Genomic DNA, 26,071 nt, shown 5'->3' with positions numbered 1-26,071 from the left:
CATTCATCTTGACATGCCTGTGAACCTTTTCTTCACAGGCTAACTAAAGCAGCTGTGAGGGGGGAAAAAAATTCTAAGAACAGCAGGTTTTAAATGGATACAAGAACAAGTTGGTACATGAAGTTAAAGCCAGAATCCTGCACCAAGTATTATTAATTAGTATGTATGGAAACCTTCTGTCAGAACACAGCTCTTGACAGGATACAGCTTCCTTTCACAATGGCTCTGAAAGGCCAACCCACACGACAGTTCTCACAACCCTCCTCAAGGGCCATCCTGTCCCTCTGCACGCTAGAGGCACACGCTTCTGCACCAACCAGAAAGTCTACCCTAGTCTGGAAACGAGGTCATGAAGAGATCAAAACCACAGAGCCCACCTAATCGCCTGGTCTTTTCACTGAGAATGAGCTAAAATAAAGTCCTGGTGACTTACAGAGTAAGAGCCTTTTGCAGACCCTACTGGATGACTAGAATGCCTGAGCTGCTAAGAAAACAGCAGGTCTTCTTCTGGAAGGAGCAAGGGGAGAATGGGGGGGAGGGGGCAGGGGGTGCAAATAGGGGACTGGGAGGCTGAAGGGCAAGACGCGGGGGTCAGACAGGAAGTGTGTGGTGTGAATTTAAGCACTAAATGCAATAAAAACCAAATCTCAATCCAGGCTCTTGTGTTGTGGCTAAAACCATAGAACAGCAGCAACTGCTTTATATCTGGCTTAATAATTGTTAGAGCTAATATTAAAGTGCCTTTAAGATACAGTATGAAACTGTAGGTAGTAATACTTATAAATGAAGGAAACTGGCAAAAAGGTAGAACACTTGTGTCTGTATACCCAAATTATATGTGCACAATATACCATAGTTTTAAGAACTATAATCATAAAGATTTCTTACTTATTGAAAATTTGAATTTTAGGACACGCAAGACAAAGTGTTTCTGCTTTCAAGTATACTCTTATAATGAAAAGATAACCCAGTTTTAAAATGGTCAAAGGATCTGAATAGACCTTTCTTCAAGGAAGATTCACAAATAGTCAATTAGTATATGAGAAGATGCTCACCATCAGCAGTCACTGGGGAAATTCAAATCGAAACCACAGTGAAATACCATTTCACTTTCACTAGCGTGGTGGTAATAAAATAAAATGAACAATAACAAGTGTTGAGAAGGATATGGAGAAATCAGAACCCTCATACATTGCTGGTAGGATTGTAAAATGCTACAACTGCTTTGGGAAATAGTTCAGCACTATCAGAATGCTAAATATAGTTACCATAAGATCAAAGAAACTTTTTTAAAAAGAGATATTGATGTAAAGCCTAGTTGCACTCATGCTTCCAGACTAAATAGACTTTATCCTTGTTTATATGTTTTATGGCCACTTATTTAGCACTTGAAAGTTCAAAGTCTATTCAACTGCTCTGCCCTGTTTCCCCACTTTGAGAAACTGTGGTTCCTAAACAGGCTGAATTCAATTGGTACTTACAATGGCACCCCACTCCAGTACTCTTGCCTGGAAAATCCCATGGACGGAGGAGCCTGGAAGGCTGCAGTCCGTGGGGTCGCTGAGGATCAGACACGACTGAGCGACTTCACTTTGACTTTTCACTTTCATGCATTGGAGAAAGAAATGGCAACCCACTCCAGTGTTCTTGCCTGGAGAATCCCAGGGATGGGGGAGCCTGGAAGGCTGCAGTCCGTGGGGTCGCTGAGGATCAGACACGACTGAGCCACTTCACTTTGACTTTTCACTTTCATGCATCGGAGAAAGAAATGGCAACCCACTCCAGTGTTCTTGCCTGGAGAATCCCAGGGATGGGGGAGCCTGGTGGGCTGCCGTCTATGGGGTCGCACAGAGTCGGACACGACTGAAGTGACTTAGCAGCAGCAGAAGTTAGTTTGCATGTGTTCCCTGACGCTTGAGTGTTTGCAATTTGATATAAGCATCTGAATGCAGAGTTCCACAGAATAGCAAGAAGAGATAAGAAAGCCTTCCTCAACAATCAATGCAAAGAAATAGAGGAAAACAACAGGATGGGAAAGACTAGAGATCTCTTAATGAAAATTAAGAGATACCAAGGGAACATTTCATGCAAAGATGGGCTCGATAAAGGACAGAAATGGTATGGACCTAACAGAAGCAGAAGATATTAAGAAGAGGTGGCAAGAATACACAGAAGAACTGTATAAAAAATATCTTCACGACCCAGATAATCACGATGGTGTGATCACTGACCTAGAGCCAGACATCCTGGAATGTGAAGTCAAGTGGGCCTTAGAAAGCATCACTACGAACAAAGCTAGTGGAGGTGATGGAATTCCAGTTGAGCTATTTCAAATCCTGAAAGATGATGCTGTGAAAGTGCTACACTCAATATGCCAGCAAATTTGGAAAACTCAGCAGTGGCCACAGGACTGCAAAAGGTCAGTTTTCATTCCAATCTCAAAGAAAGGCAATGCAAAGAATGCTCAAACTACCACACAATTGCACTCATCTCACACGCTAATAAAGTAATGCCAAAATTCTCCAAGCCAGGCTTCAGCAATATGTGAACCGTGAACTTCCAGATGTTCAAGCTGGTTTTAGAAAAGGCAGAGGAACCAGAGATCAAATTGCCAACATCCACTGGGTCATGGAAAAAGCAAGAGAGTTCCAGAAAAAACATCTACTACTTCTTTATTGACTATGCCAAAGCCTTTGACTGTGTGGATCACAATAAACTGTGGGAAATTTTGAAAGAGATGGGAATACCAGACCACCTGATCTGCCTCTTGAGAAACCTATATGCAGGTCAGGAAGCAACAGTTAGAACTGGACATGGAACAACAGACTGGTTCCAAATAGGAAAAGGAGTTTGTCAAGGCTGTATATTGTCACCCTGTTTTATTTAACTTACATGCAAAATACATCATGAGAAACGCTGGGCTGGAAGACACACAAGCTGGAATCAAGATTGCCAGGAGAAGTATCAATAACCTCAGATATGCAGATGACACCACCCTATGGCAGAAAGTGAAGAACTAAAGAGCCTCTTGATGAAAGTGAAAGAGGAGAGTGAAAAAGTTGGCTTAAAGCTCAACAATCAGAAAACTAAGATCATGGCATCTGGTCCCATCACTTCATGGGAAATAGATGGGGAAAGAGTGGAAACAGTGTCAGACTTTATTTTTTGTGGCTCCAAAATCACTGCAGATGGTGACTGCAGCCAGGAAATTAAAAGACGCTTACGACCACCTAGATGGCATATTGAAAAGCAGAGACATTACTTTGCCAACAAAGGTCCGTCTAGTCAAGGCTATGGTTTTTCCAGTAGTCATGTATGGATGTGAGAGCTGGACTGTGAAGAAAGCTGAGCACCGAAGAATTGATGCTTTTGAACTGTGGTGTTGGAGAAGACTCTTTAGAGTCCCTTGGACTGCAAGGAGATCCAACCAGGCCATTCTAAAGGAGATCAGTCCTGGGTGTTCTTTCGAAGGACTGATGCTGAAGCTGAAACTCCAGTACTTTGGCCACCTCATGCGAAGAGCTGATTCACTGGAAAAGACTCTGATCCTGGGAGGGTTGGGGGCAGGAGAAGGCGACTACAGAGGATGAGATGGCTGGATGGCATCACTGACTCGATGGACATGAGTTTGAGTGAACTCCGGGAGTTGGTGATGGACAGGGAGGCCTGGCGTGCTGTGATTCATGGGGTCGCAAAGAGTCAGACAAGACTGAGCGACTGAACTGAACTGATGACTACAAAAAATCTTGTGAATATGCTAAAAATCACTGAACTCTACACTTTAAAGTGGTATATCATACAGTATGGGAATTAAATATCAATATAAAAAATAATGATACCAGTTCACATCCACCTGCCTGGGAAGACAAAACACTTCCACTCTGTGTGAGCGTGTACCGCATTAAAATCATGTTGGAAAGCCATGGCATCATCTAATAAAGATGAAGATGGGCCTGCCTCGGACCCAGCAATCTCACTCGCAGATACATGCACACAGTCACCGAGAAACAGTAGTGGGAATGTTCAAATAGCACTGTTTAAGTATCAAGAGATGGGAAACAAAACTAAAGGTTTATCATCAGTAAAATGAACAAGGAAACTGTGCTTCATCCACATGCTGGAATTCCACGCAGCAGTGAAAATACATCAACTACAGCTACGTGAAATCCTGTGGCTAAATCTAAAGAACATGTTGTTGAGTGAAAAGTCAAATCACCAAAGAATATATCAGTTTGGTTCCATTTCTATAAAGGTGAGAATTAGACAAAACTAATAAATTATTTCCAGCTCACTGTATTTTTTTGTGTTTGCATCTCTAAAGAAAAGTAGTGAAACATAAGAAATTCGAGAGGTTATATTTCAGGGTAAGGGAACAGAACTGATGGGGCAGATAGCGGGCGCTAATTTTCTATGAGAAAGGTTTTAGCGAGTTAGGGTCTGACATTTAATCAAGGACCACATTGACTGCATTAGTTAACATACCTGTTATATAGCCTTCTAAAGCCTTGGGCACCAGTGATTTAGCAAGTTTCAGATCCTCCAATGAGCATTTGCCTGACTCCAGGCCGAAGGACATCCCCATTCGCTTCAGCACTTCTATGTCATCATGAATCTCGAAAGTGTTGTCAAAATTAAAAAGATATTCAAACCTGTATCAGGAAACAGAGTTAGTGAGGGGTTTCTGTGGTGTCGGGGAGGTCTGAAGAGTGTTGTACTCTGTATATTCAATGAAAGCACGAGGACCTAAGCTCAGCTACGGTATAGAGACTGTTACCGTTTAGGGCAGTGAGTCATTCTGCTGGGTTCAGAAGAATGACATCTCAAATAAACTGTTTTCCCAATTAAAACAACTTTCCTGTGACGGACAACAGGAGTCCTACATTCCAGCCCTCATTAAGCCGTGGCAAACTGCAGACAGGAATTTTGGTCTAAATCCAGTATTTTTCAAGGTTGTCTATAGCTTTGTCATAAAAGATAAAATATTAAGAAAGCCTTTCCAAGTAGACTTTCTTCCAAAGCAGATGTACAGATGGCCACGAGACCCAAAACTGCTCAACATCACTAATCATGTGGGAAACACAAATCAAAACCACAGTGAAGTATCATCTCACACCTGTCAGAACAGCTATCACCAAAAAGACGACAAATAACAAACACCAGCAGGGATGTGGAGAAAAGGCAACTATCCTGCACTTGGCTGGGAATGTAAACCGGTGCAGCACTATGGGAAACAGTCTGGAGGCTTCCTCGAAAAAATTAAAAATAGAACTACCATATTATCCAGCAATTCCAAGTATTTACCCAAAGAAAACAAAAACACTCATTTGAAAAGGTTACACTCATTGAGGTGTTATTAATAACAGCCATGATATGGAAGCAACAGAGTCCATCAGTAGATGAATGAGTGAAGATGAGTATGCGCACACACACGGGGACAGTAGTACTCAGCCATAAAGAAACTCGCCATTTGCAAAGATATATTCAGATCTAGAGGCTATTATGCTAAATGAAAGAAACCAGACCGAAAGACAAATATCACATAATCTCATTTATATGTGGAATCTAAAAAACCCAAACAAATAAAAATAGACTCACAGAGAACAAATGAGCGGTTGCCAGAGGGGAGAGGCTGAAGGCAGTAGAGAAACAGGTGAAGGGGGTTGAAAGGTACAAACCTTCAATTATAAAGTAGGCCCCGGGGATACACACAGCATACAGAATATGGCCAATAATACTGTAATAAGTCTGTAAGGGACAGATGGTTACTAGACTTATCACGGTGATCATTTTGTAATGGATGCAAATGTCAAATCACTATGCTGTATGCCTGAAACTAATACAATACTGTATGTTAAGTATATGACAATAAAAGTAGGTAAATCAAGCAAAGAAGTCACTGGGAGAAAAAAAAAACATACAGAAAGAAAGCCTTTCCAATTTAGCACCTAACTTCCCTACCATGAGTTGGCCTACTAGGGTTGAGGAAAAAACATTTTGGACGCTTACTTCATTTTCATGAGTCAAGTATTAGCCACATCACACCTTAGATGAACAAAAAATGGAAGGCTTTTTACAAACTAACCAAACCCCCCAAAATGGAAGGCTTTTTACAAACTAACCAAACCCCAAACCCTGTCTTGAGGGTCTCAGGAGTAGAAATGCCCCAAGAAAAACAGTGTCACATATAACACAGAGCACGTTTCCAAATGTTTTTGAAAAGCACCAAATCAGGGTGTCCAGCCACCTGGCAAAGGCTTGCAATAGAGCGGCCACTGTAAGAAATGGCCCTCCCGGCTCCCAGGCTAGGCTCGGAGCAACGTCGCCAGGAGCCTCGGGGACAGAGGGGAGGTAAGCGTGCTGGGACAGTGCTGGGCTTACGCTGTCATGAAATTCTGAGATCTTAGATCAGAGTAAAATTTGTCATTTAAAGCAAAATGCCATACTTGCACCCCACCTTGAGAATCAAGCCCCTGTAAGCAGCTCAGAGCCTCCTTTACACCAGTTGGGGGAGGGCGAGGAAAGGACAAGAGTCAATAACCGCCTGAGAAGGAAGAGGGTCCTTAATCCTCCTAGGCCACTGGTCCCCAGACTTTCCTGCTACTCTTTAAAACTTCAGAGACTAACCGGAATAGAGAATTTTAGTAATGTCCTACCGAACAAGAGGCTAACTAGAGACAGGAACTAGAAATCTAACAGCTTATTCTTCCCAAAGATACATTAACCATTCTGTAAGTCTCGGATTTATGAGAGTATGTGACAAGTCCTTGTAGACACAGGTTTCTGTCAATAAAGTGTATGAATACTAACACACATATCTATCATTTACTGCCCCCGATGCTAGTCCTTTATGACTTCTGTAAACCAGCAAGGTAATTATCAAATACTTTAGAAATCCCTGTTGTTCTTCTTCGTCTTTTTTTGGTGCCTTCTTATTTAAGTAACCCATGATCTCTGTACACAGTCAAGACAGGGAAGCAACACTGCCAAGAAAGAGAAAAACCAGGGAGGGTAAACCCCATGGCCATGCAGTAGCTCCAAGGAGCCCGTAAGTTCTGGCCCCTGGGACTGCCCTGGGCTGTGCCTCTGCACTGATGTGACTCTGAGCCCTCTTTTGGTCTCAGATGTATCCCAACTTGGATGATAAGTTATATGCTGGCTCCTTGGAGCAGCTAATATTTATAAAGCACTTTCCAGGAGTCAGATCTTTTAGAGGCATTACCTTATTTAAGGAAGTATCATCCCCATTTGTTCTTCAGACAAAGCCTTAGAGCAGCTGCTTGGGGGAGCCACAAGCCACATTTCCTTCTGTCTCACTCTGCATCCTATGCCCTCAACTACCTCAATACTGATTCACGGCCTGAAGAGCACTACTGTTTTCGTGAAGAATAAAATAAGTTACAAATAAACTGTACTTTGAAAACTGCTATTTCTCACTTACACTATGATAATAGTAATATATTGATATTACCATCAATCTTAGTTACAATGAAAACATGTTGGTGGAAATGTAAACTGGTGCACCCACTGGAAAACAGTATGGAGGCTTCTCAAAAATTTAAAAATAGATCCAGCAATCCCACTTCTGGGTATATGTATCTGAAGGAAATGAAATAAGCATCCTGAAAAGACGTCTGCACTCCCACGTTCAGTGAGTGCAGCATGACTTGCAATAGCCGAGGCGTGGAAAAAACCTATCATCAGATGAGTGTATTAAAAAACTGTGATGTACTTGAGACAATAGACCATAAAAAAAGACAATGGGCAACAGATCATAAAAAGGAAATCCTGCCATTCGCAACAACACAGATGACAGACCTCATACATGGATCTCAAAAACCAAACTCACAGATACAGAGAATAGACTGATGGCTGCCAGAGGTAGAGTGGGGTAGGGGGGAGTGGTGAGTGAAATGAATAAAGCTGGTTAAAAGGTACAAACTTCAAGTTGTAAGATAATAAGAAAGCAAGCAAGCAGAGAACGCCATCTAGTACTTTCATTTTTCATCTAGTGCTTTTGTGTCCATTCATTATAAACAGAAGCACGGCTCTTCTACGATATAGCAAAAAAAAGAGAAAAACTGCTTTAGTGCCACACGCCGATCCCAGCTATCTGCACCATGAACATGACAACGCACAGTGGACCTGGTGAGCCCACCACGTCCCAGACGCTCCCTGACGCTCTGCTCTACCGCAGTGACTTGCCCACTTATCTCATCTGTGTGTGCGTACATGCACGTTCGAACTTGGGCACTGTTATGTCCTCAGCACAAACAGCACAGTGCCAGGCCCAAGAGGGGGATGTGGAGGGTGAAGAAGGAAGCAAGCACTAGCAGATGACGGCGCTCTTGTTTGAAGAGTTGTTTCATGAGGCCCAAGGGAGTCAGCCTTGGAGGACCCAGATAATATTACAAATGATAGGAATTACGTTGAACAGAAGGCTGGCCGTGCCTGCTGCCACTGGTTCTCCACTTACTTGTCACTGGAGATGCTGCAGTCTATGACTGTTTTTCTGCTTGTGTTGATGATTATAAATGGCAGCTGAATGGTGGAGTTCAGAGCTGGAGGGCCCTGGTTCTGCTGTTCATTTTGCCGATTTCTTTGTACCAGGTTTTTGAAAGCGATTTGCTGTAAGGATCAACAAAAACGTACAGTCATTTAACGTGGATAAATGAGTTGGAACTAAATGAAGTAAGTACATCTAAAATATAGTTTAAAATTAGAGCATTTAAAGAGACCTTCCACCTATGAGTTAATTAAAATTGAATATTTAAGGAAAAACATTAGAATGATCTAACTCAAGAAATACATTTCAAGGGCAAAAAATATTTATTTAAATGGTATCTAACATATCCTAATACAAATAATGGGGCCCGCAGTTTCCATCATCCATAGAAAAAGGATCTTACAAATCTGAGAGAGAGAGTGGTACCTGCACCTCTTCTCAGCGTAGGTGATACAGCAAGAGTGGACTTGTTTTCTATTTAACTAACACAGACTCCTGAGGACTTAGGGTTAAATACGTCTCTCAGATCATCCCGCCCAGAAACATACAAACTATACAAAGCCTCAGAACCCTTTCTTCAAGTGAAATCTTCTGGGACACCCACTGTTTATAAAACAGATGAACACATCCTTGCTCTGGTTGGCTGCACTGAGGCTGAGTCCTGAGCCCTGCCAGCTCTGCCCTCATTCACCCTTTGGGCTCCTTCACAGAACTTCCAAGCATCTATAGGGCACAGTTTGGAATCTAGCCCAAGCCCCTCCCCAGCTGACATCTTTCAGAAGAGGAACCTGAGGCTTAGCACTAATTTATAAGGTATATCAAGGCCCGAATCTTTGCACTGAATCTTGCTATTACCTTTAAACTATAACCATTACTCAAAAGCCAAGGAAAGTGACCCTACCACCCTCTTTTAAATAAGGCAAATGTATCACAGAATTCCACAGGTAGAAAGACCTTACACAGTGAAGTCCTTCATCTGCTTGCAGAACAGATACTGGTTAAAAGAGCTCCTGAAGTCAGAGCCTTTCATCCCTTCCATCAGCTTGTTCCCTCTGCTCACCCAGTAGTGATGCATTTCAGTTATTTTCTATGTTTTAGCAACTTTATCCTAGCAGTGTTTATTTTAGGTCCTGGGCCTTAACTGAAGTTTGATTAAAATTTATGTTGTCTTAAAATGGTTGGGTGCTAGCTCCCTAAAAAGTAAACATTTACTCCTTTAAAATGCACAAAACAGAAGGGACACCAATTTATTCTAGCCTGACAGTGTGTCTAGAACCATCACTGTCAACACCATTCATTACCAAAGGTTACTTGAGTCATACTTACTAATTTGTTATTTTCTGCTGCTAATGAACTAAGGCAATTATATTCAATGCTTAGCTCATTTAATATTGAGGAAAAATATGCTGAAGCTATAAAACTCAGAAAAAGAATTATATGTTTGAATACCTCCACCTGGCTATCTTACTCTTCTAGAAAACACATCCTGGAGACAGCCCATACTTGGCCTAGCTTTGTGGTCTTAGTGGCATGGGAGGGCCTGGGTAGAGGTAGAAATATAAACAGCGGTAAGTAAAAGTTGTTACATATTCATGATTCACTGTTCTATACTGCGCACATTTAATAGCATCAAAGACTGTTCTTGGGAAAAGAGCTGTAAATATACATACAATGTTATTTTGATAGTAAGAAGAAAAATCACCCCATTTGTTCTAAACTGATTTTCTTATTTGTTGCCATTTATCTTTAGCCTTTTGTTCTCTTCCAGGCTTATTAACATTTATTTCAGAGGCTAAACAGCTTTAGGTATTTTTAGACATTCATTTTGCTCTGCATTAGTAGCTCTGGGAAAGTTGAAGGGCTGGAAGGGACAATGATATAGATAAAAGTAGGACATCTGGGTCATCTGTGGGCAGAATCAGCACATACCATGCCTCTCCTACACGACCAAGAGAAGAGGTGGCATGTAAGTGAAAGGGACTTGGGTCATGTGATGTCAGTAGCTGTGACATTCACTAGTTAAAAAATTAAGCTAGCTTAGCCACAGAGAAGTAAATTATTTGTGTTCAGGGACGACTTGCTTAATGTACTTTCTGTGACAACTTCGTAATTTGCTGCAAGAAAGAAAAAGGAAACACTAGGAGGAAATAAGCTGTGTGTCTACCAGGAGACTAGAAGTAGTTGTTTTCAGTTATATTTTGTGCTTCATTTCACTGTTCAGAGAGACGTGCTTTTATAAATGTTGACAGCTAGGTTGCACCTGGGTTGAAATCTTCTGCAAATACTTGGTTTGAGACAGAAGAAAAAAAAGAAATTTAGGACTTAAAAAAACAAAAAACAAAACAGCAACGTTCATTGTAGAAAGGGGAAAAATATTCCAGGTCACATTTTTTTTTTTGGCCATACCGAGAAGCATGTGGGATCTCAGTTCCCTGAGCAGGGACTGAAGATGGAACCCACACCCCCTGCACTGGAAGCCCGAAGTCTTAAGCACTGGACTGCCAGAGACCATGCTTTGCGCTGGTCGTCTAGTGATGGGAAAGCCCACATACATGAGGGCGATCTGGCCCAGCACAAGTCTTTCTGATCAACAGATAATTACAGACATGCTGATAAACAGGTTTTCATAATAACATGCCAAAAAGGGAGCCCCCAAATGTTCCATGAGAGCTCTGAGGAAATGGAAGAAGGGCCAAGCACAGGGTTTGGGGACTGTGAGTGGGGAGGGAAACACTGATGCAAGACAGACGACAGACAGGCAGCCAGGGAAGCTGACGGGGTGGGGGCGAGGGTCTCTCAGGAAGCGGAGCTGTCCAGGGAGGGGCACAGGAAAATCTGTCAGCTTTCAAGTTGTTTGTTTTTAAAGCTACAGAGTGTTCTCTTCATACAAAACCCACTCTGGAAATCCAATATGAAAAATACATGAGACCGGCTCTGGAGGGAGCTCCTCAGGGAGGTCCCACAAGGGTCAGTATGGGACACAGACAGAACAGCAAGAAAAAGAGAGGTGCCTGATGAGGACGGAGCATCATCCCGGGCTGTCTGTGTCGGGGGCTCTGCTCCATCTGCGGCTGCTCCCGTCCCTACCAGCTTCCTCCCACCCCACCCTTCTAGACCACACACAGCTAACAGTCTGTTCCTGCCTCTCTGATGTGTATTCGAATATGAAAAAACAAACAGTAAGGATCAAGAAAGGAAAAACAGAAATCTGGAATACGCAGGAATATTTAACCTATTCTGTCCATGAGACAAAGTGAGTATTTTAAGGGGGATAAACAAACAAACCAAAAAAAAAAAAAACTATTACACTTATTTGGTAACTTATTGCTCCCTTTATTTCTGAAAAGTGGACTATATCAGAAATGAAATAGGACCTATGGTTGCTCAAGTCAAAATGGGTTTTAGATTGGCTGAAAGTTTTTCATATAAATACATTTTGCTGATTAAAAACAAAAGTACAAAGACTTGTTGGCTCATTTTAAAAAGTTTTCTGATTGGTTTGAAAATGTCTTGCTGTACTGCTCAAAGTAGATTTCTCCACCAACTGAAATGACCAAAAGTAGGTTAAAAAAAAACCCCACCTACCCCGTGATTTTACCTCACATGATTTTCTACAGAGCCTCTATTTTTTAAATTATCAAATTCTAGACAATTATTTTAATAAGTATAAATACAGGGATCTACATTACACTGTAAAATTTAATTTTCCTAAATGGAAATGCATTTTAAGTTTTGGTATTGCTACAAAGCTGAATATGTCATAATGTCATCCACAGATAGTAAGTATTAACATTACAGGTGGATCCGATTATTTTACTAGAGCGGGTAGTCATTCCCTTCTCCAGGGGATCTTCCCAATCCAGCATCTCCTGCATTGCAGGTACATTCTTTATCATTTGAGCCACCAGGGAAGCCCGAAACTACTCAAAACACCTAAAATTTAATTAGCCTTACTCCTTCATATTCCAAATAAGGGCTAAAATAATTTCTGCTCAGAGTAGGAATAAAAGTAAAAAATAAACTGTTGAGTAATATGTTCCACATTAGAGCTGCCATGAGGCCCCAGATGATGGTGAGATGGGACCATCTTCTTAACTTTTTACTTTATACTGAAATACAACTGACTAACAACGTTGTGATCGTTTCAGGTGGACAGAAAGTGACTCAGCCATACATATACATGTATCCATTCTCCCCCAAACTCCCTTGAGATGGACTGCCTTAAAGGCAGATCGTGTGGCGAGTCACAGGCTCAGGTCTTGGGGACGACGCGCTAGTGCAGCCCCACCAGGTATCTGAAGGCCCCCAAAGCAGAAAACACGGACTCAGCAAGCTGGGGAGAAGCAGACACACGCAGAGAAGGTAATGAACACATCCCGGCTTCTTTACCTGCAGGAGAAGTTCTTGAAGCTGAGCCCGCTTCTGCTTTATCCGTTCTATCCGCCTCTGCTTCTCTATCTTTAAAACACAGGTTACAAAATAGCATGAGCATGTAGAGTAGAAAATGCTGCTCACTTTTCAGGTCTCAGTTCTGAGACATCAAGAATTTTCCTTAAAGACAGGCAACCTACTTAACTACTGGCGCCAATAAAGGTAGATTCCGCCTTCTGGGGTCAGGTAAGCAAGGAGGCAAGACAGCAGAATTGTAGCAATCGCCATCAAACGACATCCATCCCCCTAATGAACACTTGATCTGTGGGACTGGCTCTATTTATTTCACAAGCGCCAAGCAGAGTCACAGCTAACACTTGAAAAAGTGAAAGTGAAGTCGCTCAGTCATATCCAACTCTTTGTGACCCCATGGACTGCAGTCTACCAGGCTCCTCCGTCCGTGGGATTTCCAGTCAGTCACAGCTGACACCTGGTGAACACCTATTCTACGTGTCAGCGGTCACCTGAGCGCTGGACACACGGTCTCTTAATTCGTCTTCACAAAACCCTGGACATAAGTATGGCTGTTACCCTCTTTGCAGTAGGAAACAGAGGCACAGAGGGTGAAGAATCTGTCCAGGGTCACACCGCTGGTGGATGGCAAGAGCCAGGATTTGAATCAAAGCCACCTGGTTTAAGAGATCCCATTATTAATTGCTTTGCTCTATCAACCTCCCAGAATGAGGTAAGATCTCATTTAAGATCTCCGTTTAACTGCTTTTTTTAGTGTGACTTGTGGGATTTTAATTCCCTGACCAGGAATCAAACTCACGCTCTCCGCACTGAAAGCACAGAGTCCTAACCACTGGTCCACCAGGGAAGACGGTCCCTAGAGCAGTTTCTTAATCTTCCCTCTTTTAAACAGGCACAGCTGCTGATACAGGGCTCCTACATATTCAATACACAGTTCCTACCTGCAGTAAGAGACACGGTTATGGGACAAATTTCCTAGCTTCAACCAACTACTGTTTTCCTCAACCTCACAGCTACCTAGAAAACATAGATTAAGGTCTGGAATATCCCTGTGGATGAGCTCCTCACTGTGTCTTTGGGCAAAAGCCAATGACATCTAATATCATCTTTCTTGTCTACTCCAACAGCATCTTTCTTACTTGCTCCCCATCTAGTCCCCACTGTGAGTTTATCTCATGGTTCCTCTAATCACAACCACTTGAACCCCGAAACACTTAAGATCCACTGTAAGATCTGTGTGCTCTGTCACATGTGAAAAGATGCTGCTGGGGTTTTCCCCAGCATCTGACACTGTTGACAGAGCAGCTCCAACTGCCCCTCAGGCCTTGCATCCAACCAGGCCAAGTGGTACTGATTCTGCCTCTAAAACACTTCTCCAGTCTCACTGTCATGGCCAGAACTCAGCCCCTCTCCGACCCACCCCCTCACCTTCCTGTCAGTCTGGCTTACAACCCACTGGCAGACTGACCCTTTGGATTACACTCCCTCAGCCCTCTTCTTTGTAATTCTCCAGTAGTTCCTACTGCCCGTAGATCAGGTTGCAACTACTTCGCACCCAGGAACCTACCCTCTCTTTGACCTGTGCTCTGGCCACAACCAGCTGCGGGCACGCCTTCCTCCACCTGCCTCATTCCGGGCAGTGTCTCTGCCTCCCTGCCCTAAACCACTTGGCAAACTCCTCCTACAGCACAGGGGTATTTTTATCTCTTGGTAAAGCCCAACCCCGCTCCCTCCCTCCATTATACCCCTTTTCCAGAGAATCTGTACATACTTCTTTCATAGGAGTCATCACAATTTTGGTAAGTCCTTTTACATTTCTGCTCTCCTCAATTAGAATGAAAGCTGCTTGGGATAGGAATCTCATATAATCTTTCATTTAAGCACACGGGAGATGTTAAGAGATTTTTGCTTACTTAGGCTTTGATACCAGCTTAATATTACTTGTAATTAAAATAACCCTCAAATTTTACTCTATTGGGAGGAGAAAAAAGGACATTTCCATTGAAGCACATGAATGACATTATTTTATAACTTCTGATGACTGCCAGGTTTTCTCCCTCCATCCACAAGTATATTAATACTAAAATTTTTTGATTTGCTAGGGGAAAAGAGGGACTAAGCAAAACATGAAATCAACCTAGTCACGTCTAAAGCTGTAGTCAGCCTTTTGGATATGATAGTAAAATTATGTCAAATCAATTTACAAATAATATGTCAGGGCACATGCTCACTTAGGAAAGCTTTTCTGTAATGATTGAAGTTCAAAGAATAAAACATGCTTTTGCACACATCACCCCAAATTCTTGTAAGCTGAACATTCTACCCATTCTGATAAAGATTTAAAGGAAATTCCATATTCTCCTGCCACTAATTCTAGAGTTGAAGGTAAAAGTTTAAATACAAGAAAGCCAACTTTAATCCATTCTTTCAGATTTATACAGCAAGTATTTCATCAAATAAGATCATTTCCAGTACACAAGTCAATGAAAATTTATTAGTAGAGTGCTCAGAATTAGAATAAAACAAAGATGTTCTCAAAAAAAAAGAGAAAAAAAAAATTCAAGTCATTTCATTTCATGTTTCATCAGGACATCTGTCAGACTAGACTTCTCAAAATCTCCTTCCAGTTCTGAAATTCTACCTAGGAGAGACTTTAAAGAAAAAAGGCATACTATGCATGAATAAATAGCTATGAATATTTTAATACTATGTGACTGTATTTCCAAATTAAGACATCTCTGATGTAAAATAAAGCAAAGTACTATCTGTAAACAGATTTTCTTCACTTACCTCCAGGTTTTGACATTCCTGAGCAGAATTGGTAGGCAGGCCAATCCACTTGATTTCTTTTTTTTCCTTTGAAATTATGTTCATTGCCATCAGCACATTTAAAGCATCATAAACTCTTCGCCTAATGTTCTTCTGATCATAAGCCTGCTAAAAGAAATATGTTTATTGAGTGATAAACTTTAAAGGTCATGATATAGTCACAAGGTATTAAAATATTTAACAATAATTTCATAAGTATCTTCAAAGTTCTGAAAGAATTCTTCACCCTGTGAAAGTATCCTTCAAAACTAAAGATTAAAAAAAAAGTAAAGATGAAATAAAGATACTTTCAAGCAATCTAAAACACAAAACAATCTTAAAAATAAGGATTATGTTCCTAATATATCTAAATTAAATGATGCAAAAGGGCCTCTTCTAAGTCAAAGGAAAAGAATCTAAGATAGGAACTTGGAGATGATGTAAGAGGACATGAAGACCAACTCAAAAGGTAAATCTCAATTAATACTCATTATAAATTACAATGTCTTGGGGAGTCTAGAATATAAAAAGAACTAATATACAGGACAGTAATACCAGACCACCTGACCTGCCTCTTGAGAAACCTGTATGCAGGTCAGGAAGCAACAGTTAGAACTGGACATGGAACAACAGACTGATTCCAAATAGGAAAAGGAGTACATCAAAGCTGTATATTATCACCCTGCTTATTTAGCTTATATGCAAAGTACATCATGAGAAACACTGGGCTGGAGGAAGCACAAGCTGGAATCAAGATTGCTGGGAGAAATATCAATAAACTCAGATATGCAGATGACACCACCCTTATGGCAAAAAGTGAAGAACTAAAGAGCCTCTTGATGAAAGTGAAAGAGGAGAGTGAAAAAGTTGGCTTAAAACTAAACATTCAGAAAACTAAGATCATGGCATCCGGTCCTATCACTTCATGGCAAATAGATGGGGAAACAGTGGAAGCAGTGGCTGCCTTTATTTTTCTGGGCTCCAGATTCACTGCAGATGGTGACTGCAGCCAGGAAATTAAAAGACGCTGACTCCTTGGAAGAAAAGTTATGACCAACCTAGACAGCATCTTAAAAAGCAGAGACATTACTTTGTCTACAAAGGTCCGTCTAGTCAAGGCTATGGTTTTTCCAGTAGTCATGTATGGATGTGAGAGTTGGACTATAAAGAAACCTGAGTGCAGAAGAATTGATGCTTTTGAACTGTGGTGTTGGAGAAGGCTCTTCAGAGTCCCTTGGACTGCAAGGAGATCCAACCAGTCCATCCTAAAGGAAATCAGTCCTGAATATTCATTGCAAGGACTGAAGCTGAAACTCCAATCTTTTGGCCACCTGATGTGAAGAGCTGACTCATTTGAAAAGACCCTGATGCTGGGAAATATTGAGGGCAGGAGGAGAAGGGGATGACAGAGGATGAGACGGTTGGATGGCATCACCGACTCAATGGACATGGGTTTGGGTGGACTCTGGGAGTTGGTGCTGGACAGGGAGGCCTGGCGTGCTGAGGTTGATGGGGTGGCAAAGAGTCAAACACGATTGAGCGACTGAACTGAACTGAACTGAATACTATATATAGGAGAAAGGGGTAATGGAGTTAAAGTGGGCTAAGGTCTTGTAGTGTCTCTGAGGATGTCAGACTTTGAAAAGTCCAAGATGTACCCTTTAAGTTCTAGTTAGCAGTGCTTCTCAAAATGTGTTCCACGCACTAGTGCTGATCTGCAAACTGTTGTACACTATGAAAATGGTGAACCTGAACAAAATGTAATCACACAGATCACTAGGCACACTGTGTAGTTCAGCTGACTTTTTTTGGTAGCAAGACTTTATAATAACAGAAATTATGTTAACTTACAGTGTGGGAAAGCCCCTTATCTTCTGGTGGACAGGCAGTTTCTAAGAACTGAATCCAACCAATCAGATGCCATGATAATAAAAGATGGTGGACAACACTGAATCCACTTAAATACAGAAGTAAAATTAAATAAAGGGCTTCCTGGTGGCTCAGAGGTTAAAGCGTCTGCCTGCAATGCGGGAGACCTGGGTTCGATTCCTGGGTAGGGAACATCCCCTGGAGGAGGAAATGGCAACCCACTCCAGTATTCTTGCCTAGAGAATCCTATGGACAGAGGAGCCTGGTGGGCTGTAGTACACGGGGTTGCAAAGAGTCGGACACGACTGAGCAACTTCATTTCACTTATATAAAAGGGAGATTTTAAGTTATAGAACTGAATGTAAATATTAGAAATCCCAATACTGTAGAAAACGAGAAAATAACAACAGACGTTAGGAGGCAACAGCAAGTCTGCTGATTTCCTCTTCTTTTTTTAGAAATAGTTTGTGCTTTTGTTTTTTTAAAGTATTTTTTGGCTGCGCTGGGTCTTGGTTGCAAAACGAGGGATCTATTAGTTGCAGCCTGTGGGATCTTTAGTCGCAGCCTGCGAACTCTTAGTTGGAGCATGCGAGATATAATTCCCTGACCAGGGATTGAACCAGGGCCCCCCTGCATTGGAAGCGAGGAGTCTTAGCCACTGGACCAGCAGGGAAGTACCCGATTTCCTCTTCTTTGATACTGGAAGGAATTATGAATTCAAAGCAGATGAACTATTCAAAACAGATGAACTAAGCAATAATTTTAGCACAATATATTCAAAGTCATAAAAACAACTATAATTATAACATTCTTTTAACAACGGCCACTAGTATATTCACCTGAATCCTGTGGTAGAGGGGAAAGACGGGAGATGGGAACACAACAGGCATAGGGATTTATTTTTTCTTCCATAATCAATCACAGTCCATAGGTGATAACTCAAGAAATGAAATACTGAAATTACTGAAATTATAAAATACTGGTTATAATAAAAATAACTTTAAAGAATTACAGACTACAGGGCCTCCAAATTATGAGAAAAACAAAGTAGTGAATCAACAGAAAAAAAAAAAAACCTTGCTTATATTCAGGAGTGGGGATGGGGGCGTGGTTACTAAAAATGTGTGTTAGATATTGAAAAGTGCTAAGAAGAAATGCTTCACTTTAGTGACATCTGAGTGAAAATTAGATGGGAGAAAAGAACTGTATGGAAACCCCCAGCAAAGAACACGTGTGGCTGCGTGTAGTAACTGAGAGGGTGCTCGGTAGCAGACAAGAGGCAGCAGAGGGCCAGGTCCCACAGGGCCTGCTGCACCATTCAGAGAGACTCTTCAGTCAAATTTAGAAAGCCATATACTTTCAAGCGCCCAGGGAAATTAAACAGAAATTACCATACAAGAGCTCACAAGAAACATCTCAAAGCAATCCCCCCCTTAAGGAAACAGTTTGACTCAAAATTTCTGATCACAGGTAATAAAAGTCAAAATTCATGACAATAAACAAAAATTCCTATAACCTGGAACTATAAGAAACTTTTCAATGCAATTCTTAAGCCAAAGTTACAGAATAAAGAGTAACATACCAGAATGAATGGGGATATGGGTAGTGTACAAGAGGAAAATAACAGCCATAAAGACTTTCAATATTAAACAAAGAAATTAAAATAAATAAAGCATATATCACAGTCTTCAGGGTAGAGAAATAATAAAAGTAACTTCAGGAAAGAGAACAGAATATTAAATACAGATAAAAACAGAAATTAACTTCAGAACCGGAGGTCCATACAAACAAATCCAAGAGATTTTTTGGGGGGGAATACAATCGCAAATAATTTGGAAAACATGGATGAAATGGAGAATGTTCTAAGAAAACAAAAAAACACCAAACTGACTCAAAGGGAGAAAGCAATTTTAAAGAGATGGATTACCAAATAAGAAATGAAGAAAGCTATCTAAAGCCCCCACTGAATCACCACAGAGTTATCTCAGGTGATTTCCATTAGATTGCAGGGAACAAAACTAGACATCCCATGCCATTAAATCTGTGATGGAGTAAAGCAAAAGAGAAAGCGAAGACCTCTAAACTTATTTTATAAAGTCAGCATGACACTACTTATCAAATGGTACTGATTGCAAACAGGTGCCATGGAGGCTGGCAAGCAGGTCAAAAGTGGGCTCTTGAGTCTAAAAGGCATCACGGAGCTCGGTGTGACCAAGCAGAAGGAGGAACAGGACAAAGACAAGTCAAAACTTGAGGAAGCAATGGGAATGAGTATAAAGAACAAGGAGGAGAGACTTCCCTGATGGCTCAGTGATTAAGACTCCAAACTTCTAATGCAAAAGGTGCAGGTTCAAACCCTTGTCAGGACGGTAAGCTCCCACATGCCACAGGGCGTGGACAAAAAATAAAAAGAACAAGAAGCAGTGTGGCCTGGGACAAGGGTACTTCCACAGAGTTGGCCTTCGAGGAGATGCAATAGAAATGGCAAGTGGGGAGGATCCTGAAGAAAGCTTCCCAAACTCACAAGCTGAAAGCAGGGGGCTCAAGAGGCACCTGGACACACTCACTAGCACCGTGACACACCCCGAGTCCCCTGGGGGAAGCAGCGCCCCTGCCTGGGGCATGGAGGGGCGTGGAAGGTAACTGGGGTCATGTTTGGTGCCCTTGGTATTTTCTATAAACATTCTTTTACACACACCCTGTATCTTCTCCTGAGGCAGCGCTTTCCAAAGCAGTGTGCCTTCACTGTGGAATTTGATTAAAGTCAGTTCAGTTCAGTCGCTCAGTTGTTCCTGATTCTTTGTGACCCCATGAACCGCAGCACGCCAGGCCTTCCTGTCCAGCACCAACTCCTGGAGTCCATCCAAAACCGTATCCATTGAGTCAATGATGCCATCCAACCATCTCATCCTCTGTCGTCCCCTTCTTTTCCTGCCCCCAATCTTTCCCAGCTTCAGGGTCTTTTCCAATGAGTCAGCTCTTTGCATGAGGTGGCCAAAGGACTGGAGTTTCAGCTTCAACATCAGTCCTTCCAAAGAACACCCAGGACTGATCTCCTTTAGGATGGACTGGTTGGATCTCCTTGCAGGCCAACGGACTCTCAAGAGTCTTCTCCAACACCACAGTTCAAAAGCATCGATTCTTCTGCGCTCAGCTTTCTTTATAGTCCAACTCTCACATCCACACATAACCACTGGAAAAACTATAGCCTTGACTAGACAGACCTTTGTTGGCAAAGTAATGTCTCTGATTGAAGTCAAACTAATACTCTATTTTGATTTCTGAGTAGCACACAGGCAATAAACCATTTTAGTGTGGACTGGGAATTTTTGAGAGTTTATCCAGAGATTAACGTTATTTCTGTGTATATGCTATGGAAACGTGTTTTTACCTCTGAGTTGCACTTAACTCTTTGAAGCCCACCAGCTGGCTCTGCTGGAACCTGACTCCAGAGGATAAGGAGCCAATGCCAGGATGGCCTGCAGCACGTAGACCCCTGGGGGGCCCTGCATGGGCTGCCCTGCCAGGCTCCTCTTAGCTTGGGGCTTATGCTCTTCCCTCCAGGCCCTGGGGAAGCGATTTGAAGCTTCATGGCCTTCAGCCTGCCTCCCCAGCCACTTGGCCAAAGAGACAATGCAGCCTGGTAATCAGCACAACCACCTAAGGCAAGGACGGAACATACAGCTTGTCCCTTTCTGAACCAGGCCAGCTCGCAGCCTCTTCTCCGAATATCTTCATTCCAGACATGTGTCTAGCGGGTGTTGCCATGGCAGACATCACTAATCAAGCACAGCACTCTTTGTAAAAGAATCCAGGCACAGTCTGCCTCCTTATCCTCGACCCTAAGGTCCAAGTAGCTCCTGTATTTACTCAGGGTTGACACATACAATGTTTGACATTCCTGGCCTGAGGATACCTCAAGGGCAACAGGAACAAGGAGGCAGAGTCCCAGCACAGAAAGACAAGGGTGTGGTCAGAAGGCAGCACCAAGCTCCCAATGCTGGAGAGCCAGGGTCTATGAGGGCCTGTGTGTACCCACTGGATAAGGGTCAAACTATGCTATTGGGAGAAATAGCTATGTGACACGGACACTGAAAGAATAACAGAGTCAGACGAAAAAACCAAGTGCTGTGTTTGGGAATATCATATGTGAATGCGATATTCACAGTTGCTCAGTTATGTCTAACTCTTTGTGACCCCATGGACTGTATAGCCCACTAGGCTCCTCTGTTTATGTAATTCACCAGGCAAGAATACTGGAGTGGGTTGCCAGTCCCTTCTCCAGGGATCGAATCTGCGTCTCCTGGACTGCAGGCAGATTCTTTACCATCTGAGCTACCAGACCGCAGAATGGAAAAAACGTTATTTTAAAAAATTGCAAAGATTATAAAAATAAAAGCAAATAACCCCACCAGTTTCATTCATGAATACCATTGTAAAAATCCTAAAATGTCCGGAAGCTATCTTCCTGACAGACTTGATTAAATTCAACTCCATTTCTGACTTTTTTTTAATTAAGAAAAAAGAAATGTTCATTAAGAAAAACATCAAGTTATGGTTACTATCATCTTAAAACCTTTATCACAATTAAGGCTGCAAAACTATAAATATTTCCGCTAACGTTAAGAAGTGAAGATTCAATATGACTAGAGTTACTACTATTATTTAATATTGTTCTGGAATATATAAAGTATGACTACATTTAAGTAAAATGCGAACTGATTTATAAAAAGCATATCAGCAGCTGACTGGGGCTAGAGGGCGAGGGAGGGATGGACTACAAAAGGCAGGAAGAAGCTCTGGGAACGATGGAAACATTCCGTCCTGATCAGGTGGTGGCTTCACAGATAGCATACAAATGTCGAAACTCACTGGATTTTACACTTGGATACATCTTGTTGTATGTAAACTAGCCACAATAAATAAATAATTTAACAGTTTAATTGTACACTTAAGACATGTACATTTCCCTCCCTGCATGTAAATTTATCTCAATTAAAAAAAAAAAGAGAATGATTTTTATGTGTTAAAAATGAGGCTCTAGATATATTACTAAGAAAATAAAATTAAGAATGAAGCATGCAAAGCACAACCATATTTATGTTTAAAATAACAAATAGGTGCGTAAGGAATTTCTGGAATGATACTCAAGAATCTGGTAATAGTAAACTGTGCCTTGCGGAGTCAGATTAGAGTCTGTGGTAGAAGAGAAAAATTTTTTATTATATAGTCTTTGGTACAAATGAATTTCTTTAAACATGTTCATGTAGTATTTTTTCAATTAAAAATAAGATAAAATTTTCTTACTGACTTAAAACACTGAAAGATTCAGATGTATCTAAAGTCATTCAAAAATAAAAAGTATACTTTTTAAAAAGTATGTTTCTTCAATAACCCCCAAAGTTGTTTTAAAAATACTTTTCCACCTTTATGTTTAAATAAGTAAGAATCCTTTTCAAAACACAACAAAACAAAAAAATCAAAACAGAATTCCCCAGTAGCTAATTCGTCTGAGTCCTCGATTTGACAGAGACAATCCCGAGAGGTACAGCGCAGCAGCATCAACGCCAAGGCGTGGTCTACCTACCGAATCAGCTGCCAAATGGTTGTTTGAATTGGTGAACTCGGACACCAGCTCATCGGCTACTTCATTATATGACGTTGTGCCTTTCCGCTGAACTTTCTCACACACTTTCATTGAAAAATGTCTCAAGCCTTTTCCATTTTTATCTCCTTTTTTGCTTCGTTTGCTAAAAGAGAAAATAGAATTATACTCCATTATATTTACTAGAGACTTCCTTTATAAACTCAACTAAGGTGAGAAGACAGGAATTTGATTTTTTGTTTCCAGTGCTCAATTTTACATTGAATTAGAGTAAGGAAATGTTTTAAACTTAATTTTCACCTTAAAAGCCTAATAAAGTGTGTAGCAAGAGTGCCTTTTTATGCTCACTCATTTGTTGCCTATTTACTGACCAGTTACTTACTATTAAGTATCAGACACTGTTCTACACATTAGAAGACCTCTGAAAACAGCAGACAAAAACTGTGCCCATGTAAAGTTTATATTCCTAATACTTACCTTTTTGCATTCTACGTATGCTATAGATTTTTCCCCCCCACCTAAAATTAAAAGTACCACTATTCTAGAGTTCTGTTATCTACTCAATTTTTCAATCAGAAGTCATTGGTGTTGGGTGGGGAGGGAAGTGGGAGGGGGGTTCAAGACAGGGAACACATGTACACCCATGGCTGATTCATGTCACAGTATGGCAAAAACCACTACAATACTGTAAAGTAATTAGCCTTCAATTAAAATACATTAATTAATTTAAAAAAAGAAGTTATTGGTGTTAGTAATGGACCTACATCTTCAGTTATGCTAAGTTAGGTTAATGCCTAGGCCTAACCTTTGATAATTCAATCATTAAAATTTCAGACGTCAGTTTAGTTCTACTAATATCTGAGTAACAATTATATGCTAGGAACTCTGTGTATTAGGGGCTGGAAGTACAAAAACAGTAATTGATGCAAAATCCTTTCCCTCAGTGAGTCCTAAGGCTGGAAGAGAGGCAAAACTAATATATAATGACAGATAATTCCACAATAATAAGGTAAGTGCCAAGTCAGAGTTATTCACAATGTTTTATGGGAATTGGTAAGAGGGGAATCTAGTCTAACCTAAAGGAGGAAGATTCCTGCAGTAAGAACCAATGAAAACAATCCGCAGAAAGAAAAGACAATCTGTGGAAAGGGAGAAAATATTTACAAACCCTTTATGTGATACATGGTTAATATCTGAAATATCTAAGAAATTCCTACACCTCAACAGCAAAACATGTAACACAAAAAACAGGCAAAGGACATGAATAGGCATTTCTTCAAAGAAAATATACAAATGACCAGTTATAACCAGCAGTTAGATGAAATGGTGTTCAACATCACTACTTATGAGAGAAATACAAATCAAAGCCACAATGACATTATCTCCACACCTGTTAGGATGACTATTTACTTTTAAAAAAGGATTACAAGTGTTGGTGAAGGTATATAGAAATTAGAACCCTTGTACACTGTTGGTGGGAACATAACATGGTATAACTGTTATGGAAAAAAATATGGAGATTCCTCAAAAAATTAAAAATGGAACTACCATATAATTTAGTAATCTCATTTCTGGGTATATCCAAAAGAAATGAAATCAGGATATCAAAGAGGTGTCCGTCATGTTCACTGCAGCTTTATTCATCCAACCAGTCCATCCTAAAGGAAATCAGTCCTGGATGTTTATTAGAAGGACTGATGTTGAAGCTTAAACTCCAATATTTTGGCCACCTGATGCGAAGAGCTGACTCACTTGAAAAGACCCTGGTGTTGGGAAAGATTGAAGGCACGAGGAGAAGGGGACGACAGAGGATGAAGATGGTTGGATGGCATCACCAACTCAGTGGACATGAGTTTGCGTAAACTCTGGGAGTTGGTGATGGACAGGGAGGCCTGGCGTGCTGCGGCTCATGGGGTTGCAAAGAGTTGGACACGACTGAGCGACTGAACTGAACTGAACCAAGACAAGGAAAACTCAAATATCCATAGATGGATGAATGGATGAAGAAAATGTAGTATGTGAATATATATATATTCACACAGACATATAGACATATTTATACATATACAACAAAATATTATTCAGCCTTAAAAAAAAATTCTGCCATATGTGACAACGTGGAGGAACCTGGAGAACATCATGCTAAGTCAAATAAACCAGTCACTGAAGGACAACTGTTGCACGATTACACTTATGTGAACTATCTAAAATAGTCAAGCTTCCAAAAGCAGAGGCTGGAGGGAAAGGGGAAATGGGGAGTCTGCTGTGCAGAGGAACCTAGACTTCATCACATTCCATCAGCATAATTACATTCATTTATGTTATTTACATGTTCTACTGTGTTATGGCCATTAAGAAATAGATGCTAAATGTACTTCTCAAAAGAGTAAGGGAAGATATCTACCTTCTTTCCCTGCATCCCCAAAGAATCCTCTCTGTGTATTCACTGTGGGTCACAGACTACTACTGAGATATTGTTATAGCACTCAGTGGTACCGAGGGGTGGAGTGGCATGGTGAAATTTTCAGTGAGGTAGAGATTCTGGCTGCAGAGTAATTTATGGAGGGCAGAAGCAGAAACAGGAAGACCCGTTGACAGGTTACTGTAATGGTCCAAGCAAGCAATGCTGAGTCCTGGAATTCGAGCAACTGGTAGGACTGGATAAGAAAAGATGGATTTGCAAAAATGTTCAAGATAAAAATCAGTAGAACTAAGTGACTGACTGCTGTGGATGGTAAGGAAGAGGGAAACAGGACAATAATCCTTATAAGGAGGGGTCATTACTGAGATGGAGGAATTTGGAACGAATTCATGAATTTCATTTTAAACCTTTTCACTTGCATTGTCTAATGCTCTGGGCATATTCTACTTGTGGCTATCAA

The 26,071-nt window shown here is 41.1% G+C and overlaps 1 protein-coding gene across 13 annotated transcripts in view; it reads right to left on the bottom strand.

Annotated features, from left to right (window-relative positions):
* Nucleotides 1-26,071, bottom strand: part of TFDP2 (transcription factor Dp-2) — a 207,074-nt gene that overhangs the window by 7,822 nt on the left and 173,181 nt on the right. For 10 of the 13 annotated variants that reach the window (XM_061419737.1, XM_061419702.1, XM_061419782.1 and 7 more), the window contains 5 exons: nucleotides 23,172-23,334; nucleotides 15,698-15,844; nucleotides 12,893-12,961; nucleotides 8,474-8,625; nucleotides 4,483-4,649 (listed from right to left, as the gene is read on the bottom strand). In XM_061419737.1, coding sequence (XP_061275721.1) covers nucleotides 4,483-4,649; nucleotides 8,474-8,625; nucleotides 12,893-12,961; nucleotides 15,698-15,844; nucleotides 23,172-23,334 — 698 coding nt within the window. The remainder of the gene's footprint in view (nucleotides 1-4,482; nucleotides 4,650-8,473; nucleotides 8,626-12,892; nucleotides 12,962-15,697; nucleotides 15,845-23,171; nucleotides 23,335-26,071) is intronic. The other 3 variants (XM_061419762.1, XM_061419730.1, XM_061419758.1) reach the window with 1 other exon arrangement.

Source organism: Bos javanicus, chromosome 1, assembly GCF_032452875.1.
Source record: "Bos javanicus breed banteng chromosome 1, ARS-OSU_banteng_1.0, whole genome shotgun sequence".
Taxonomy (NCBI): domain Eukaryota; kingdom Metazoa; phylum Chordata; class Mammalia; order Artiodactyla; family Bovidae; genus Bos; species Bos javanicus.
The sequence above is the reverse complement of the archived record's forward strand: the minus strand, read 5'-3'. Positions and strand labels throughout refer to the sequence as shown.